Source organism: Cibotium barometz, chromosome 37 (assembly GCF_041138505.1).
Source record: "Cibotium barometz isolate CiBa-2024 chromosome 37, ASM4113850v1, whole genome shotgun sequence".
Classification (NCBI taxonomy): domain Eukaryota; kingdom Viridiplantae; phylum Streptophyta; class Polypodiopsida; order Cyatheales; family Cibotiaceae; genus Cibotium; species Cibotium barometz.
In genome coordinates, this window is record NC_141082.1 from 47960646 (window position 1) to 47980360 (window position 19715).

The 19715-nt window shown below is 44.0% G+C and overlaps 1 protein-coding gene across 1 annotated transcript in view; it reads left to right on the forward strand.

Moving 5' to 3' along the window:
• The window catches only part of LOC147617346 (nuclear protein), a 45837-nt gene that overhangs the window by 3247 nt on the left and 22875 nt on the right, over window positions 1–19715 (forward strand). The window contains exon 3 of the mRNA XM_086776987.1: window positions 7038–7166. Coding sequence (XP_086633113.1) covers window positions 7038–7166 — 129 coding nt within the window. The remainder of the gene's footprint in view (window positions 1–7037; window positions 7167–19715) is intronic.

Genomic DNA, 19715 nt, shown 5'->3' on the forward strand with positions numbered 1-19715 from the left:
ACCTTCACCAAGGGGCTGTAGCAAAACGATGCATATGAGGGTGTTGAAAACTGTATGTATGCTGAAAACGCAAGGGAAACTGAATGCTGAATGCTGAATGCTGAATGCTGTAGATGCTGCGTTTTATTGCATAGAGGCTGAATTGCTCAAGTGTTGATGCTCCTATGTGCTGATGAGGAAAACGCTGAGGTATGAGGTGCTGAATTTTGCAATCGCTTTGAAACCGGCCTTTAGAAACTTGATGGGCGGTGAAACAAACACTCGCACACAAAACACTTCAACACCCTTGAGGACCTGGAAAAGAAAAACAAACTGGGGGAGCTAGAGTGCTCGTGCAAACATTACACGGACACCGATTGGCCCCAAAACGCAGTGGTGTCCCTTGCGGTATTTCTTTACTTGATCAAATTTGAGTGCAAAGTACAACTTGTAGAATCCTCCACCAATAGGATCCTTTATGGTTTCACCCAGGACTTCCAGAAGAGAACTCTCGTTATTATAGCACAGCATACCATGGAGAAGGCACACCTGTACAACACCTCCCTGCTTGAAAAGGTCTTCTCCATCTCTACCATGGATCCCCCAAACTCTTTCCCAAACAGCAGTAGGGCTGTACCAAACCATAGTTCCTTCCCTATAGTCAAAGCTTGCATGTAACCTCGAGAAGACTACAACCTGTTCACATGAATCCAAAGAGACATGCTTTCCACATGAAACCAAAGACCTGTATCCGGTAAACCAAAGACCTATGTTCCATAAACCATAGGCCTGTTTCCTTGATACCAAAGTCCTATTTCCTCTCGAAAAACCAATGTCGTGTTTCCATGAGAAATCCACAGATACACCATCCAAGCACGGTGCTAGAACTAGGGTTGATTTCCACAGCAATACCCTCTGCTTTTTCCATAACTTATAGAGAGAAAGATAGAGAAAGCCTATCTCTATTCTCCTTCAGCCAACCCACGTGCATCCCATAGAGAGAAAAAGCCCAAACGCAAGTGTACCAAGAGAGAGACGCTTGCTTTCTGCCCTCTTGCAATCAAGCCCACGCGACTGTGCGAAGGAGAGAGAGAACCCAAAAACATGTTCAGCCTCTTGTACCTCCCGCAACCAGCCCATGTGCAGCCAATCGTGAGAGAGAAGATGAGAGAGAAGACTGCACCCTGAATTTGGTGCCACCTGCAGTCCTGTTTACACCTGCACAACCTAACAGTCATGTAGCCCAACTATCGCCCTCCTGCAGCCAGCCCGCATACAGCTAAGCGAGAGAGAGCCTAGTTCAGTTCAGCCTGCCAGACGTCAAAGAGAGATAGAGAGAGAGAAGTAGGCCTGCCTTCCGCTTCTTGCCAAGAGACTGTGCTGCAATTGTGGGTGTCGCCTGTGCTCTCTGGCGACCAACCATCCAAGGAGAAGCGCCTCATGCCACACGACACCACGACTCACGAATTCTGCCACCCTTCGCCTTATAACAAAGATGCGATTCGCTTTTCTAAAAAAAAAACTAAAAGCAATAGCAAAAGCACATTCTCCAAAAATAATATTATTTTAAGTCATCAAAGGTTATAAAACCTTTTGAACTCAAAATCCTTTTGTCCCTTTCTTTAAATCCTTTTGTCCCCTTCACACTTGGGCTGGCCACACATGGGTTTCTTTTCTCGATTCCAAGTTGATGCCGTTCACGCTGTCCATCCCGTGCCCACCTGCTTACTGTCCAGAGAAAAACACAGGGTCGTAACACGCTTTATGCTCCTTGTGCTGAAGGCTCCAAGCGATGAGTGCTTCAATGCTGATTATGTTATGAATGAATGAAAGGATGATATGTTGAGCTATTTATATGGACATGGGGTGCTGGTCGGCTAGCTACAGGGCTGGCCGGCTGCACTTGTCCAAGAAAAATATATAAATGATGTAAAAAATGCCCAATAAATGCTGAAAAATATGGGAATAATACTGGATAAATATTGATGACTGCTAGATGATATATGAAGGCTTCTGCAATGGTCTAGATGGCCTACATGCATATGGAATGAATGCTATGTATAAGTGCACACATGTCATGTGCATCCCGTACTTGGATGCCACGTAGACATATCTCTACAGAAGGTGTAGGACCTGGGATGGTGAACTGGTCCCATGTGAGCCCAGTCCGGGACGAGTCAGCCAGGGATCCATCTCAGTCGTGTGAGGTCAGGTGTGCATTGTCCTGCACATGAGTCCAAGGGCAGGTGTGCACTGTCCTGTACATGAATCAGTGCCAGTCCGCGCTGTGAGTCTCCCTCTAGAATGATGTCAGTGATTCTGTGTATCTGGTATGGTACCCGATGCCAGATCACTGAGTAGTTAGTTAGGGTTTGCGTTTAGAACAAGGGGCAAGCCCATAGGGCTACCCTGGGTCTTTGTGTGGGCATGGGGATGGTGTGGAACCACCGCCATGAGGGCCAAGAAGGCCCTGGCTGAACCCACCAGCCATGGAGGGGCTGTAGGACAGCCCTAGAGGCAAGCTAAAGGCAGATTTCAGGAGAATACAGCCTTTATATGGCTGTAGGGCAAGTATGGGCAGCCCAGCCCTAATGATGTTTGCAAAAGTCTTGTCCAGCCAATCAGAAGCAGGCGCATCATGCCCAGCCTGTTAGGAAAAAAACGCAGCATTTTATGTGAATATTTTCAGCATTTAATGCTGGAAATGCAATCGTGGGAATATTTATTGCTGGCCGCCTGGTGTTGTACTCGCTGACTGTTGTAGTAGGGGTAGTATAAAAGGTTGAGTCCACAATCCCATTCAATGATCTCATTCTCACCAAGAGCTCAAGCATAAGAGGCTAGACAAGCCAAGAGGGTGCTAAGCAAAGGGATGAAGGATTTCAGGTCAAGGGCAGGGAATTCCCAGCCAAGAAAGGTCCAAGATTTTTGTATTTTCTTTCAGATTTACATCATTCTAATAAAGCAAATACACCATCTGTGTTGGGGGGCTCTACAGAGGGTATTTGGGACCCAATACTGTGTCCTCTACATCTCTCTCTCCCTCTCTCTATTTTCTGCACATCTCCTTTCAGTTTGTGCGTTTATTTCCGTCGCGAAAAGAGTGCTGATTTCTGAGTATTGAAGTTGCCGATTCTTCTCCGAAGCTTCCGCATGTTACAGTGATATCAGAGCCTACTTCAAGTACAAAGATTCAGCAAAGAAAGCAGAATTTTTCTCGCTCGTGTGGTTGGTTTTTAGACGCCGGTGGACTACCCCTTTCGGAGTGACTCCTGTCCCTCGAAGGACGGTTGGTTTTCAGCCTCCGAAAGCCTCCGGACGTCTCCCACACAGATAGTGGATGGTTAGATTGCGTTCTGGAAAGGAAGTGCATTTTCCTGCTATGGCGAGCTTCGATGACGAGAGAGACCAAGAACCATGGGACCAGAGTGCACCAGGCAGCCCAGCCAGGGTACCAGGCTTGAGTGTTGCAGACATGTTCCAACAGATGATGCGAGCAATCGCAGAACAGACAGCCCAGTTGGATGAGCAAAAGGCACAAATCTTGGCTTTGGAAGAGCGTACCCGTTCTCCAACGTCGCGTTTTCCATCTCCTCTTCCCTCTCCTTCCGTATCCCAGATTCCAGATCCTCGTCACAGGGACCCTCTCGCGGGGTCACAGCCGCAGCCAAGCTCTTTGCTTGAGTTGCAGATGCGTGCATTAGAGATCCGACAACGAGAAGACGAAGCCATGTGACGCGTGGAACAGGAGCGTTACCTCGGAGCATTGGACGCCAGATTGACACCGGCGGCACCCTCGAATCATTTTCCCGAGAAAATGAACTTTAGTAAGTATAATGGTAAACTCGATCCCACAACTCTCTATTCATGGTTACATCAATTTGAAGCTTACTTTGCCGAAGTTAGGAAAACAGATACTGACAGAGTGATCTTAACCAGTTGGTACTTGGAAGGTGAGGCCATTCCTTGGTGGACTCAGTGGGCTCATGCCCACACCAGAGTAGGTATGGTAGCTTATGTGTGGGACGAGTTTGTCCGCGACCTTAAGCAGCGGTTTCTACCTCCCCACTACCTTGAGTGACTCGAAGATGAGTTCAGGGGAGCGTGTCAGAACGCGCAACCAATCCTTCAGTTTGTCAATAGAATTTCGACTTTATGTCTGCAATTAGGCTTATCTGATACGGACAAGAGAGGGCAGTTTTTGTATGGCCTGGACATGCAAATCCAATGGGAGGTGCGTATGTTTAGGCCAGCCACCTTTGAAGACGCACTCTCGCTTGCGCAGAGTGCATAAATGAAACATAATGGTGGCAAGCCCAAGACTTCCCAGCTGGCTTCTCCCAGGGCTACCACCTCGGGGGGCAAAAGCCAGAACCAGACGGGGTCTTCCCCAGGACAGAGCCCGAGAGCCTTTGGCTCCAAGAACTCGAACAATGTGTCTAAGCTTACTCCAGACTAGAAAGCGGAGGCAGGCAAGACAGGTGGCAAGTTGAGTGCTGAAGAGCTTTCTCAATACAAGAAGGAGGGTAGATGTTTCTTTTGTCATACAAAAGGACATAATTCTCGGGATTGTCCGAAGAAGCCTCCAAAGCCCGCCGCCGTTCCACAGCTTCCGTGGTGAGCTCAGCTCCCACACAAACCCCAGTGGCTACCCCTAGTTCTTCAAACCCCGGTGCTTCAGTTGGAGCAATTATTAGCCTGGAGCTCGAAGATAAGCAGAAGGGTGCCCATGACAAGGAGTATGAGCGCAACGAATTGCTCAAGTCCTTTGGCTACAGAGGTGGCCAGAGAGTCGTTGTCTTGTTTGACAGTGGCAGTAGGGAGGATGTGGTCACGGAACAGGCCGCTAGGTGTGCCCGTTTCGAGCTGACTTCGGTGGACAAACAGGTTGAGGGTTTTAGCACAGGCATGACAACGAGCGTCAAGTATGAGGCTCTAGGTGCTAAGTTAGTTATTCAAGGCATAGAGTTTGTACGTGATTTTATGGTTGCCCCTCTTTTCTTCCTGATGTTAAGTGGGACAAGCACACATTCCAGATCAATCGGAATGTGTCAAACGCCCCGGTGACCATTAAGTGTGAGCCAGGAATTCCGAACTTTCCGCTCATAAGCCACTTGCAGGCTAAGCGAGCAGTCAGGAAAGGTGCATAGTGTGCGATGATTTACATCGAGACAGCCCAGACGGTGGCCAGTACTCCCGAGAAGTACTCGGTTCTCCATGAAAAGTTCCAGAAGATTTTTCTTCGGGACAGCCTCTCTCCCAAGCTCCCCCCGTCTAGACCAGAGGACCACAAGATTGACCTCCTCCCAGGCTCGGAACCCTCCAGCAAGTTTCCGTATCGCCTTTCCAAGGCAATGGAATCGGAGTTGGACCGCCAACTCCAAGAATTGTTGCAATCTGGCTTCATCCGCCCCAGCGTGTCGCCATTTGCAGCACCGATCTTGTTTGTCAAGAAGAAAGATGGGTCTTCCCGTTTGTGTGTTGATTATCGTGCACTCAACAAGCTGACTATCAAGAGCAGATTCTTGATGCCTCGAATTGACTATATTCTCGAGAGGCTGAATGGAGCAAAGGTGTTCTCGAAACTGGATTTAAAGAGTGGGTACCACCAGGTGCGGATTGTGGAGGGGGACATCCCCAAGACAGCCTTCTGTACCGGACGGGCCCACTATGAATTTGTGGTCATGCCATTTGGGTTGACGAACGCCCCAGCTACATTTAAGTGGCCAGAAATTGCCGCAAACTTGTCTGTTACAATAGCATGCTGTTTTATTGCTGATTCTACCTTAATGCTAACCCTAATTACATCATACACGTGACCTCAAGTGTCATGGGACATGCTTCCAAGAATGGATCCATGTGACGTGCAAAGAAAGTTTCCACCAAGTTGACATGTATACATTCCATGTGTTCATATACCAACATTAGACATGATAGCATATGATTGCTTATCACTATCTTGTCACGTGCACACCTTATTCCGGTGCCATGTAGACATGATTATTCCTTACAGCCGCCTTAAGGACAAAGTTAGAGGTCGTATATGGGCAGTTTGGAGCCAATTTGATGGCCCTATAGGTGCCCGAGGTACCAGGGACATGCACCAATGGTTGGGACATATTATGGGCACAATATGAACACATTTTCTGACATATTTGATGAGTTCTTATGGCTTGAAAAGTGAAAACCGACTTGATTACGGCTTGCTATCACTTTACTATATAAAGGCAAGTCATGGGTCATTCATAATCATTCAAAGAAAGAGATTGCAGAGCCAAGACCAAGGACATGCACTGGAACAGTTTGGATCAGCCAAGTACATCTCCAAATCAGCGTTTTCCATTAACGCACAGTGGAGGACAGTAAGCATAAGTTCATTCATAGCATTCATAGTCTAGATCTACATTGGATCTATGACAATCATTGTAATTACTCATTCATTCAATAATATATAGTAGGAGTAGGTTAGGTGAAGAGTCTCTCTCTTCTCTCTACTTCTCTATGTCATGAGCATGTGATTAGCATTATTTTTTATTGCTTTGTGTTAATCATCATTAAGCACGCTTCCGCATAGTAGTCATGTTACATATCCTAAGGTCCAAACCATCAACAAACTTTCATGAGGAGGATTGACGAAATATCCCAATACTAGTACCTTTCATGCCTAGTTCAGTACTTACATTATTTTTGAGCTTATGGGCCACCTAAGTACGTCAACAATAAGGTTTTCAAGAAAAAACAAACACTCGATCGTAAAAATGATTAAGCAGGTCATTGAGATCCACTCTTGATGTCATGTGATTTGCCTCCAACTGTAACTTTTGTGTGTATGTTAGTTTTCTTATGTGGTTTATCTTCATACATGCGTACAGATCTCTCTCTTTCTAAGGCTTCCTTTTGTGGACTAAGCAACATTGATTTCAGGGCAAAGTTTGTAGGACATGCGAGAGGCAAAGAGCGCATTTGTTTGATTGGCCAGCTATGAGCCTAGATAGATGCATCATGTGTTGTTATCCTAACTTCTGAGTGCTCTTGGCGTATGCTTTGTTTTTGTGCAGGTGCTTAGTGCTGAAGAGTTTCAGAAGCCATTGTTGGAGAAGCTCATTTGGATTTCAGCTTTTATGTTGGTTGGAGCTCGTCACCCAGGTGCCACTGTTGGAGTAGTCGAGAAAGATTATACTAATGAGGTAGAGTTGATTGTGTTCTTGTGGCTTTTATTTCAAAGCTAGGCGTTGTCTCGAGTCGCCTCCTGGCAACTTTGATTCATGAGTTGATTGGCTTTCATCTTCAAACCTAAAGGGTCTTATGAGGCTGTTGTCTTGCAACTTTGATTCATTAGTTGATTCAAGCATAGTTGCAATGAAACATATTTCAAGTTTTTGAATCATTGTTGTGATGAAACATGTTCCAATTTTTTGAAATGTTTTTTGTGCTTCAAAGTTTTTTTTTTGGTTTTCTTAAAATTTTGGGTAACCATCAGATAGCAAACCTACTATGTTCAAAATACCAAAAATGTACACTTCTTCTCGCCTCATGCATACCTGGTTCTACGCAAGTTTTTTTCTTTCGAAAATCCTTAAGAGGCATGACTAAAAATATATAGAATATTACCTGAGTGCATAGGAGACTATGACTTACAACGGTAGGGGTGTAACATATTAATCTTAAAAGAACGTATACATACATGCAATGTGATAGGTATTCACAAAATCCATGCATACATATTATCCTCGTCATTAGGTGATATGGAGATCCTCTTATAAATGAGGACCTTTGCCAAAAAGTCACCTCAAAGGCGTTGCATAGTGAAGTTGGGCTCTAGAATTTCTTTTCAAAATGTAAAAAGTTTTGATTTACATAGTAAAAATTTGCAAAATAGGCAAATTGTGCTTTCTAAAGTCTCCTTCATTCGACTGCAACCGTCCAACTTCTGAAACCTTAGTTTGTTTTAGTCTTTCAAATGGAAGAAATAATTTTAATTCATGGCTTTATGCAAATAGTGATCCTAGTTTAGTCACAAGATATCAGTATTTGTGAACTTCTACATCAAGATACAGAAACAAAAGCCCAAACACTTTCATCCTTCTGGGGTTGATTGAAAACTTATCATGGTAATTGTAGCATGCGCCGAGCTAGGACCGTGTGAAACAACGAAGCCTTTCTTTAAACGTGAGTTTAGTGAGTCTTTAGCAATCCTTTAAAATAGCATACATGAATCTGAAAGAGATGTAGTAGAGATGGCACCAGATGGGGTCTTGAATTACCCACTGAAGGGCCCCCCTTGCAAGCAAGAGTATTTGCTTTATTTCTTCTTCTGGAGAATTGTATACAAGTTGAACTGTGTCCACAAGATTGAGTGGACAAACTGACTGACTGACCTCCAAACGCAAGGACAAAGCGACCAAACGCTGGGCAGAACTGTGCATAAGCTTTAGGCGACTTTGAAGCTATCTTCGAGAGGAATACACCGGCCCGAGACTGAGGGAAGGTGTGCTGAATACTCCCAAAGAAACAGCTTCTTTGCCTTGGGCTGAGAGCAAAAGTAGGGCTGTAAGTATGCACAGGCAAGAGCCTAGGCACACATGCTTGACTTCTGATGATAATCTCTGGTTTATATCTGATGAATTATGGACTGAACTGAACTTGTCTTTTTATATGCTTCATGGTGCCTAGTCGGCTGCCCTTAAAGCCTGTCGGCTGGTAGAAAATGTCCACGACCAACATTAAATGTCAGTCGACTGTAGCAAATATTTCATGACTAGCATTTTATGCTAGTCGGCTGCCTTTATCAGGTCGGGTTGCTGCCAGTCCTGGCCGACTAGGCCCAAGACCTCAAGGGGTTTGGCCGACTACTCCATAGCCTCCCAAAGTGTTACGACCCTGTGTTTTTCCCTCTGGACAACAAGCAAGTGGGCATGGGCACGGGACGCACAGTGTGGACAGGCATCAGTTGAATGTGAAAAGGAAACTCATAAAGTGTGACCAGCCCAAGCGTGAAAAGGGGACAAAAGGGATTTTGATGTTATAAGGTTTTTAAAACCTTTGAGGATAAAAAATAATAATATTATTCTTTGGACTACATCTATGGGCTACAGCCAGGCAGGCATCAAGCAGGAATTTCTCTGCAGATAGTTGGGCAGTCAGACGAGTGCCAGATGGGAGGCTCTCTACGCCAGGTGGTTGCATGTGTGGAAACAGTAAGCGTGGGTCTCTCTCTATCTCTCTTGAAGAAGGTGAGCTGAAGGAGGCACCGAGGGGCTAATAGCCAAGGAGTCTCTCTCTCTCTCTCTCTCTCTCTCTCTCTCTCTCTCTCTCTCTCTCTTCGCAAGCAGGCTTTGTTTACGAGATTGGGATGAAGAGGATTAAGTTAAGAGGCACAGGATGATGTTCTTGGAAGAGATGTGTGTTGCTCTTCAACTTGGACCTATGTGTATTCAGGGATTGCTTGACACATCCTCTATCTCTCTCTCTGGGTTTTTGGCATCGTGATTGGATGGTGCATATGAGGATTTATCTGTCATGGAAACACGACATTGATCTTTTGTGAAGAAACAGGACTTTGGTATCGAGGATACAGGTCTATGGTTTATCGGATACAGGTCTTTGGTTTCGTGTGGAAAGCATGTCTTTGGATTCATGTGAACAGGTTATAGTTTTCTCAAGGTTACATGCAGGCTGTGACTATAGGAAGGACATGTGGTTTGGTACAGCCCTATTGCTGTTTGGGAAAGGGTTCGTGGGATCCATGGTTGAGATGGAGAAGACCTTTTCTAACAGGAAGGTGTCTTATAGGTGTGCCTTCTCTATGGAATGCTTTGCTGTAATAGCGAGAGTTCTTATTTGGAAAGTCCTGGGTGAAAAGCTAAAAGGGATCCTATTGGTAGAGGATTCTTCGAGTTGTAATATGTACTCAAAATTTTGTTCAAGTAAAGAAATACCACAAGGGGCGCCACTGCGTTTTGGGGCCAATTGGTGTCCTTGTACTATTTGCAGGAGCATTCTAGCTCCCCTGTTTGTTTTCCTTTTCCAGGTTCTCATGGGTGATGAAGTGTTTTGTGTGCGAGTGTTTGTTCCACCGCCCGTCAGATTTCTGAAGGCTGGTTTCACAAACGCTGGTCGGGTGAGCCTAAGGTATGGCTAAGGGGTTGGCTACCCCCCTTGCAAGGAGGGCTGGCCCCCTCTACATGAAGTGCATCTACTGCTATGGCTGACATCTACATGCTCCTGAATGATGAACACTTGTTGAATTCTCCACAGTGGGTTAAGAGGACTGACCTAACACAGGTTGGGATACTGACCTACGCAGCTTGTACTTGACACGTCCCGGACTGGGCTCACAAAGGGGTCACGGCATACGACAAATAAATCCTAAAAGGTACTACTTCTGTACATGATTCTTGCATCGTTGATGAGCCAGTTTGTCACCGTGTACCACAATGCATGGGTGCATGTGACATTCCCTCCCGCTTAGCTTGGCGGCAGGTTCATAGCTTCGAGATAGTCCGCCAATAATTGTGGATACTTGAGAAAGAATTCTTCATCTAGCCAAACGGCTTCATGGGTTGCTCAATCTCTGAACTTGGCATAAAATTTGGCGAAGACGACGTCTAGAACCATGCTTCTAGCGATGTAGAAGGATCTGCTGAGGCTCTCACTTTGGCTTCATCAACCATTTCTGGCTTTCGCGCTTCTGGAACATTCTGCAATGAAGGTTCAATATAAGGCTTTAACCAAGAGACATGGCAGACGTTGTGCATCCTCCAACTGTCTGGCAATCTGACTTGCTTGGCGATGTCGCTTATCTTCTTTATGATGGAAAAAGGACCAAAACTTCTGAATGACAACTTTGGACAGTGCTTGTCCACTTGCTTGAGTCTTTGCTTCATGATCCTTAAATATACCCATTCACCTTCTTTGAAATTGACGTCTCTCGGTGACTTGTTTGCTTGTTTGGTGTAAACCTCCCGAGCTTTGGTAAGACGCTCTTTGACGGACTCAATGACAGCAGAAAAAGTTTCTGTTGTCTTGTTGGCTTCCAAGGAAGGAGAGATCATCCTTGTGAGAAGGGATGAAAATCTTTGACCAAAGGCTGTCTCGTATGGAGTTCTGCCAACATTGGATGAGTGTAAACGAAAGGGCAACTGTACACGGAAAATCTTATCAATCATGAAAACTGAAAATACATATAAGCATGCCAGACAAAAAGAGATGACAAATCTACACAATACACCACACTAGGGGCGAGAAGATGGGCTGACACCCCCCCCCCCCTCGCCTTTATGGTTAGATTACCAAAAAGGAGTCTGCTTCCAAATACAACTTCACGGGTGCCCAGGGATTCTCCATTGGCTAGCACTTGTCTCTTCCAATACAATATGACAGCAAAACAAATACATATGTAGAGTCTTGTTGAAAATGCTTAGCATAAAAGGCACTTCCGGCATCAAGCACATGCAAGACAACTATGGACAGCCCATAGCACTCCCGCATCAGCCCGGAACAGCCTTGTATCTTCACCTTCCTCCTGTATGGCTCACAGGACAAGTCGACCAGCCATGAGGGGCTGTTTACAACAGTCGATCAGCCCTCAGTAGCCACAGAAGGATGCGACCAGTAGTAGTACACAAGCCTGCAAACCCTCGGTCAGAAGGAAAACTGTCCAGATGACCAGCTCTTCCTCTCTGTTTTTATCATCTGTCCAGCCTCTGTTCAAGCTGTAAATCAGCCGGCGAGTAGTGGAAAACATGCAGAAGGGGTGAGCTAGCACCTCCCATGCACCTGTTAGGCTTTTGTTGCGTTAGAAGGCTGTAAACAGCCTGTAGAAGCAGTCTACCAGCTCCCATGCACCAGGAAAAGCAGGCGCCTATCCCAGAACTGGAGTTTTTCTCCCATAATATGGCTTCTTGCTGAAAATAGCCTACACGTGTGCTTTTCTGGTCCAGAAGGAGGCATCTACCATCAGTTGGTTCATATCTAGCCCAGTGCCCACCTTATGGCTGCCACATGTATTAAAATAGTCCTGCCCAGTGTGAATACCTTATAAGTTGTCCGGCCACTTATAAGTGTGTGAACCTGCACCCATAATTATTAGTATATGAAACCATAAAGCTGTAAATTGGGTTTTTGGATACACTTACCACTTGCAAAACACATGTAGACCACCTATCAGTCCCAAACAGGTGTGCACATACATGTCCACAGGGTGCCTAGGCGTCCTCGGCCCCACAGGTAGAAATCTCAAGCATTGTCTAGGCAAACAATACAAGTCATCCAAAAAATCAAAGTCATGCACACATCTGCTCAGTTGTATCTGATAAAATGTCCAGGGCTCATGATCCTTCTGGAACCTTCCCAAAACATAAATACAAAAGATCTCCAAGATAGCTAGTCCCAGAGAATTACATCATGTCAAGCTCCATGAGCCATACATGTACACCATGTCAGGCTCGCCGCTTCACAAGCCACACATGTACTATCATGTCAGGTTACACCAGCCATACATGTATTGTCATGTCAGGCTCCATATGCTACATAGACACACCATGTCAAGCTACACCAGCCATACATGTATGTCATGTCAGGCTCCACATGCCACACATGAACAACAGAAAAATAGAAGCTGTAAGGAATTTTGTGACATTCCCCTTGGCTTCAGTAGTTGACCGCAACTGAAAAGCTTCCAAGTAGGCCTTCAGAAGCTCTAGATAATCCGCAAAATAATCCTTGTTCATCCATTTTGCATCCATAGCCGAATAGTTTTTAAACTTCACAAGATACCTGCGCACTAGCTTGCCACCTGCATGCTTGCACTCTTTATGAAAAACTATCTGCTTAGGTTGCAATACCTCCTCAAGTTCATCCACTTCTCGTGGATCTTCCAAAATTGGTTCCATATAGGAGGTGGTCCCACATAAGGCCTCAACAAACTGACACGAAAGGCATTGTGTATTTTCCAGTGCCAATCTATATTCCACTTCATTTATTTTCTGCAAGATTTCGAATGGCTCGTGATACCTGTTTGAAAGCTTAGGAAACCGGCCTTCGTTACCTGGTCGCTTCCGAAGACGTGCTTTCTCAAACTTAAGTAATACCCAATCACCTTCCTTGAAAACCACCTCTCGCCTGTGTTTGTCAGCTGCCTTTTTTTTGCTTAGCTTGAGATCTTTCTATGGCTGTCCGAACCTATGCAAATGCAGTATCCAAATCATGGACATACTCATCTGCTGCAAAGATTTCATCTTTTGTGCGTAAGATAGGTGGAAGCACCACCTTGCCATAGACTATCTCAAATGGAGTCTTATTAATTGAAGAATGCACTGTGTTATTGTATGCAAACTCAACCAATGGCAAATACTTTTTCCAATTTGACTTCTGCTCAGATACATAACACTTGAGTAAGTCAAGCAGAACTGAATTTGCAATTTCACTCTGACCATCCGTTTGAGGATGGTAAGCTGATAAAAAACTCAGCTTTGTGCCCATATTGTCAAACAATATCCGCCAAAATAAACTGGTAGTCCGAGGGTCTCTATCCCCCACAATAGACTTGGGCATGCCATGATGTTTGAAAATCTGAGCTAAGAACAACTTTGCCATGTGCTCTGGCTTGATCCTCACGGGAATAAAGTGTGCCTGTTTGCTAAAACGATCTATAATAGTCCATATAGCATCATTTCCATGTGTTGATTTCGGCAAATCCATAGCAATGCTTTCCCATGGTTCCTGTGGAATGGGTAAGGGTTGAAGCAAACCAAGTGTCTTGTGTCTGTTAAACTTGACTTTCTGACACACTATACACTCTCACACATAAGCTTCAATATCCCTGCGTAGAGTTAGCCAAAAGAAATATCTTTCCAAAGCCTGTGTAGTAGCCAGAATACCACGATGACCACAGCATATGGCAGAGCATGACACTCTTCCATAACCTTTTGGCATAATTCACGCACTACACAAATATGATTCTGCATCATCAAAAACCCATCTCTAATCGAATAAGATGGGATAGCAATACCATTATTCAAATCAGTCCAAATAAGCTGAAAACCTGTGTCTAAAGCATATATATCTTGCATCCTTGATAAGTCCTGATGATAGGCGGTAGTTACGGCATGCACTTGTGGTCTGCGTGACAAAGCATCCGCCACCAAATTCTTCTTGCGTGGGGTATGCAAAATGTGAAAATGGTGTTGGATTTGCTTAGTTAGTAAGCTAATCACCAATAGATGTAGTGATAGCTTGTGACAACACTAAGTTATACATCAACACATGACTAAGTTAGAGAACACTCAATGATGAGCCAAAATGGTGACAAGAGCCAAAGTTCACAAAGTAACACCAAGCTTGATTTAGACACAAAGTGCGTACAACAATGCTGGAGCTCTCACATACTAGAGAAGGTGTAGAGACCCTGCTTTTATAGGCCCTGGGAAGGGAGGCACCTAGATCACACCCACTTGCCCACTTGCCCCTCTCATGCCACCTAGATGAGGTGCCTTGAATGATGGTCAATGACCATGGATTAGAAGCTAACCCATGGTTTACACCTTAGCCCATACACTAAGCATAAATGTATCTAACCCATGGATACACACAAAGTAATGGATGTAGATCAACATATTCTCAACACCCTTTCTTGATCTACATACATACCACATAGAGTGTGTAGATCAAGGAACTACATAGGCACTTAATACCACAAAGAAAAATACTTTCACAAAGAAACTAACTTTCACAAAGAAACTAAAAGGCCCAATCTAAATCAACAAGAAGATTAGCCTCCTCTTCAGATTTGACTTTGACTTTGCCTTTGTCTTTGTCGTTGCTGGTGGAGTTTCCTTTCTCTTCATCCGTCTTCTTTTTCTCTTTGATCATATGCCCCTTTTTTTTGCAGTAGTAGCAGATTCTTGGAGCCTTCTTTTTATCCTGGTCTGTAATCAAAGCCTATTCACCCAATAGCTGAGGTGCAGCTGAAGACGATGAACTTGCCTCCATTCTTGTTTCCTATAAGATTAAAGAGGATGCTGCTGAAACAAGTGTAAAGTTAGGTTGATTTGAAATGACTGAAACACATTGTTGAAAAGTCGGAGGCATACTACATAGAAGCACAAAGACAGCTTCTTCTTTTGAGATTGTAACTCTTGCTCTAGAAAGCTGGTCGATGAGACACCTAAGATCATTCATGTGCGTGGCAATGGATGTCTTCTCAGCTTTTTCTAACCTATAGAGACGTTTTCTGAGAAACAGTCTTGCTGCTGCATTGGTCTTACCAAAAATTGCTTTTAGTCAAAGCCAACCTTCATGAGCACTAGATGCTGAGCTGACACCTGATGCATTTGTTTATCGCTAAGAGCACTTATGATGAATGATAGAGCTTTTGCATCGCTCTCTTGCCATTTCTATACTACCTCCGGAATTCTTACTGTGGGTTTGCTTTCAGTCCCACTTGTAAGACCCCATAGATCTTTATCTATTGGCCAAAGTCTCTCTCTAAAAACAGATACCCTTTATAGTTGGAGGGTTATTACAAATATGCTGTTTTTTTTAAACCCAATTTCACCAAGTACCTTCTCCATACAAGTGCATATTTTCACATAGAAAGAGTGAAAATCCCAAACTTTTTGCTAAGTAGTAATAGTGAGATTTGTGTGATTTTTGATTTTGGGTTTTTTAATTTTTATCTTTTTGCTTTTGCGGTTACTTGAATCACAAGAACTAGGCATCACATGAGTTCTTTATAGTGATAGGACTATTACAAAGGATCTTTTCTCACAAAAGAATCCTTTTTTACCACTAAGTTAGAAGTGCCTTATTTGAACCTTGTAGCATAAATGAGTGTGTACATACTAACAGCATGTGCACCACCCTCTAGTTAGATGAACCACGGAGCATGAGTGAGAATGTGCACAACAGCATGTGCACCACCCTTTAGTTAGATTAACCCACAAAGCATAAATGAGGATGTACACAACAGTATGTGCACCACCCTTTAGTTAGATAAAAAGATTGTTAAACCTTCAAGGCTTAAAATAGTAACTTTTGCTGTCGGTGTGTTGGCGCTGTTTGTAGAGGCTTGTTGAGGCCGCGTGGAGAAGGTTGGTGACGCGTGTGCTTTACCTTGGCCGCTTCTCAGTATTAGCTCTGGGCCGAGCTGGCACAGCAAGGACTTTGTTGAAGGCGGCCCACCGAGTTGCACCTCAGAGCTGGCACAGAGTCTCGCCTCCCATAGAGATGTTGGGAGTTGAAGCCTCGTTTATCAGAGAAATGGTGGCAATACTGGTAGACAGAGTTGCGCCACCCATAGAGATGTTTGCATAGAAATGTTTGCATAGAGATGATGACAGATGAAGGCTCACCTCGTAGGCAACCAGCTGCCTGAGGCTGTGTTCCAAGCACTGTCGCCGTGTAGATATAGGAAGACTCACCTCCTCGGTGACTTTTCTTGGAACACGACCTCAGGCAGCAGGTCGCCTTGGAGGTGGGTCTTTCTCTATCTACATGGCGATTGTGCTTGGAACACGACCTCAGGCAGCTGGCCGCCTGGGAGGTGAGCCTTCGTCTGTCATCATCTCTCTTGGAAACGAGGCTTCAATTGCAAATATCTCTGTGGGTGGCACAACTTTGTCTGCCAGCACTGCCACCATTTCTCTAAGAAACGAGGCTTCACCTCCCACAATCTTTGTGGGAGGCGAGACCCTATCTGCGTGCTCTGAGGTGCAACTCAATGGGCCGTCTTCAGCGAAGGCCTTGTTGTGCCAGCTGGGACCAGAGCTAATATTGAGAAGCGGCCAAGGTAAAGCACACGCGTCACCAATCTTCTCCACGCGGCTTAACAGTCCTCTGCAAACAGCGCCAACGTACCAACAGTAAAAGTTACTATTTTAAGCCTTGAAGGTTTAATAATCTTTTTATCTAACTAAAGGGTGGTGCACATGTTGTTGTGTACATCCTCATTTATGCTCCGTGGTTCATCTAACTAAAGGGTGGTGCACATGCTGTTGTGCACATCCTCACTTATGCTCCGTGGTTCATCTAACTAGAGGATGATGTACATGCTGTTGTGTAGACACTCATTTATGCTACGTGGTTCAAATGAGGCACTTCTAACTTAGTGGTGAAAAAGGGTTCTTTTGTGAGAAAACATCCGTTCTAATAGTTCTATCACTATAAAGGACTCATGCGATTCCTAGTTCTTGTGATTCAAGTAACCGCAAAAGCAAAAAGATAAAAATTAAAAAACTAAAATAAAAAAATCACACAAATCTCACTACTACTACTTAGTAAAAAGTTTGGGATTTTCATTCTTTCTATGTGAAAATATGCACTTGTATGGAGAAGGTACTTGGTGAAATTGGGTTTAAAAAAAACAGCATATTTGTAATAACCCTCCAACTATAAAGGGTATCTGTTTTTAGAGAGAGACTTTGTGGCCAAATGTCAAGTCACCAGGGTCGGTTCTTTGATAGAAATGACTGCTTTGATGGCACCAAATATCACACGTGGGCCATCAAAATGCAAATGGCCTTAATAGACAAAGATCTATGGGGTCTTACAAGTGGGACTGAAAGGAAACTTACAGTAAGAATTCCGGAGGCAGTACAGAAATGGGAAGAGAGTGATGCAAAAGCTCTATCATTCATCATAAGTGGTCTTAGCGATAATCAAATGTATCAGGTCAGCTCAGCATCTAGTGCTCATGAAGGTTGGCTTTGACTAAAAGCAATTTTTGGTCAGACCAATGCAGCAGCAAGACTGTTTCTCAGGAAAACGTCTCTACAGGTTAGAAAAAGCTGAGAAGACATCCATTGCCACGCACATGAATGATCTTAGGTGTCTCATCGACTAGCTTTATGGAGTTGGAGTTACAATCTCAGAAGAAGAAGATGTCTTTGTGCTTCTATGTAGTATGCCTCCGACTTTTGAACAATGTGTTTCAGTCATTTCAAATCAACCTAACTTTACACTTGTTTCAGCAGCATCCTCTTTAATCTTATAGGAAACAAGAATGGAGGCAAGTTCATCGTCTTGAGCTGCACCTTAGCTATTGGGTGAATAGGCTTTGATTACAGACCAGGATAAAAAGAAGGCTCCAAGAATCTGCTACTACTGTAGAAAAAAGGGGCATATGATCAAAGACTGCAGGAAAAAGGAGGATGAAGAGAAAGGAAACTCCACCAGCAACGACAAAGACAAAGACAAAGGCAAAGGCAAAGGCAAAGTCAAAGTCAAAGTCAAAGTCAAAGTCAAATATGAAGAGGAGGCTAATCTTGTTGTTGATTTAGATTGGGCCTTTTAGTTTCTTTGTGAAAGTATTTTTCTTTGTGGTACTAAGTGCCTATGTGGTTCCTTGATCTACACACCCTGCGTGGTATGTATGTAGATCAAGAGAGGGTGTTGAGAATATGTTGATCTACATCCATTACTTTGTGTGTATCTCAATGGGCATTTTACAAGAACTTGATGCAAAGTATATCAATGACACTTTGAAGGTGGCATATGCTCGAGTATTTTCGGCACAGCACGTTGTGTTTAAAGATTTCATTGGAGATCTTGTAAGCATGTGCTTGTGCGTATAAATGCTATGGATTGATAATACTCCTTGGTGGATTCTACATGAACTCTAGTGGTAAGAATCTTCAATGGCTTCTTTATCTTGTGAGCTATAAGTGGCTTTGTCGATGCCAATTGTGGCTTTACTTTATTTGGTGAGATATTCTCAAATTTTGGGGAGTCGCCCTAGATATTTGAAGTGCTTGGTGGTGGTCACTTCTTGTATGATTGTTTGTTATCTATGACATGCTCTAAGGCATATGTTTCTTGGAGGGATGGTAACTTGGTGTCATGGACGACCTAGTGTCTTCATCGACTTTGTGTCATTATTTGACTGTGTGTCACGTAGATGTTTGTTCTCAGCATGGCATGAGTAAGATATGCATGTGTGAGATTTACAAGAGATTACATGTGTGTGATTGGTCTTAACAAATGGTGTCAACATGGCATGCATGAAATGCATGCGTGACATTAGTGAGGGATTACATAAATTGCTGATGCGTATGTAACCTTTGTGGTTGATGTAATCTAACTTGGTTAAGCCAGTGGGCACTAACTATCACTGAGTGTGATGTGTGAGTACTTGATCAGCACACCCTGCGTGGTATGGATGCTTGATCAAGAGGGAGTGTTAGAATCTAGGTGATCTAGCATCCATTGTGTGCATGTGTGCACATTGGGGACAACTTATTAGAGCCTAAGGATAGAATAATAGACATGAATTCTAAGGTTATTCTCGTGTGTAAGTGGCCAGTTACTAAAGGGAAAAGTAAAGCCTAGATGGATCTACATAAGGGCTAGGTGGCAAGCCCTTGACATCATTGCTTAGGTCATTGGGAGAGCTCTTGGAGCCTATAAAAGTTGTATCTTTCTTTGTGAATAATGAGCAAGTTTGATAGGCCTTTGTGACCTTCCTTTGTGGAAACACTTGTCCCAAGCTCATCTCTTTGCTTGTCACTAGTTGTTAATCTCTTGCTTTACTTCTAGCTTTGTGCTAGTTATGTTTATCTTAATCTTCTTTGATTATGTTGATTAGAGTATAGCATTAATCTTTGAGGCTAGGATTAAGCTTTGTGCTTTTGGTAATTAGGGTTTCACTCTCTAGTGCAATCCCTAATATTCCAATAAATGGAACATGGACAAGAAGTTTTCCCACCTTAGATGCGTATCTAAACGAAGGTAGGAGAGGT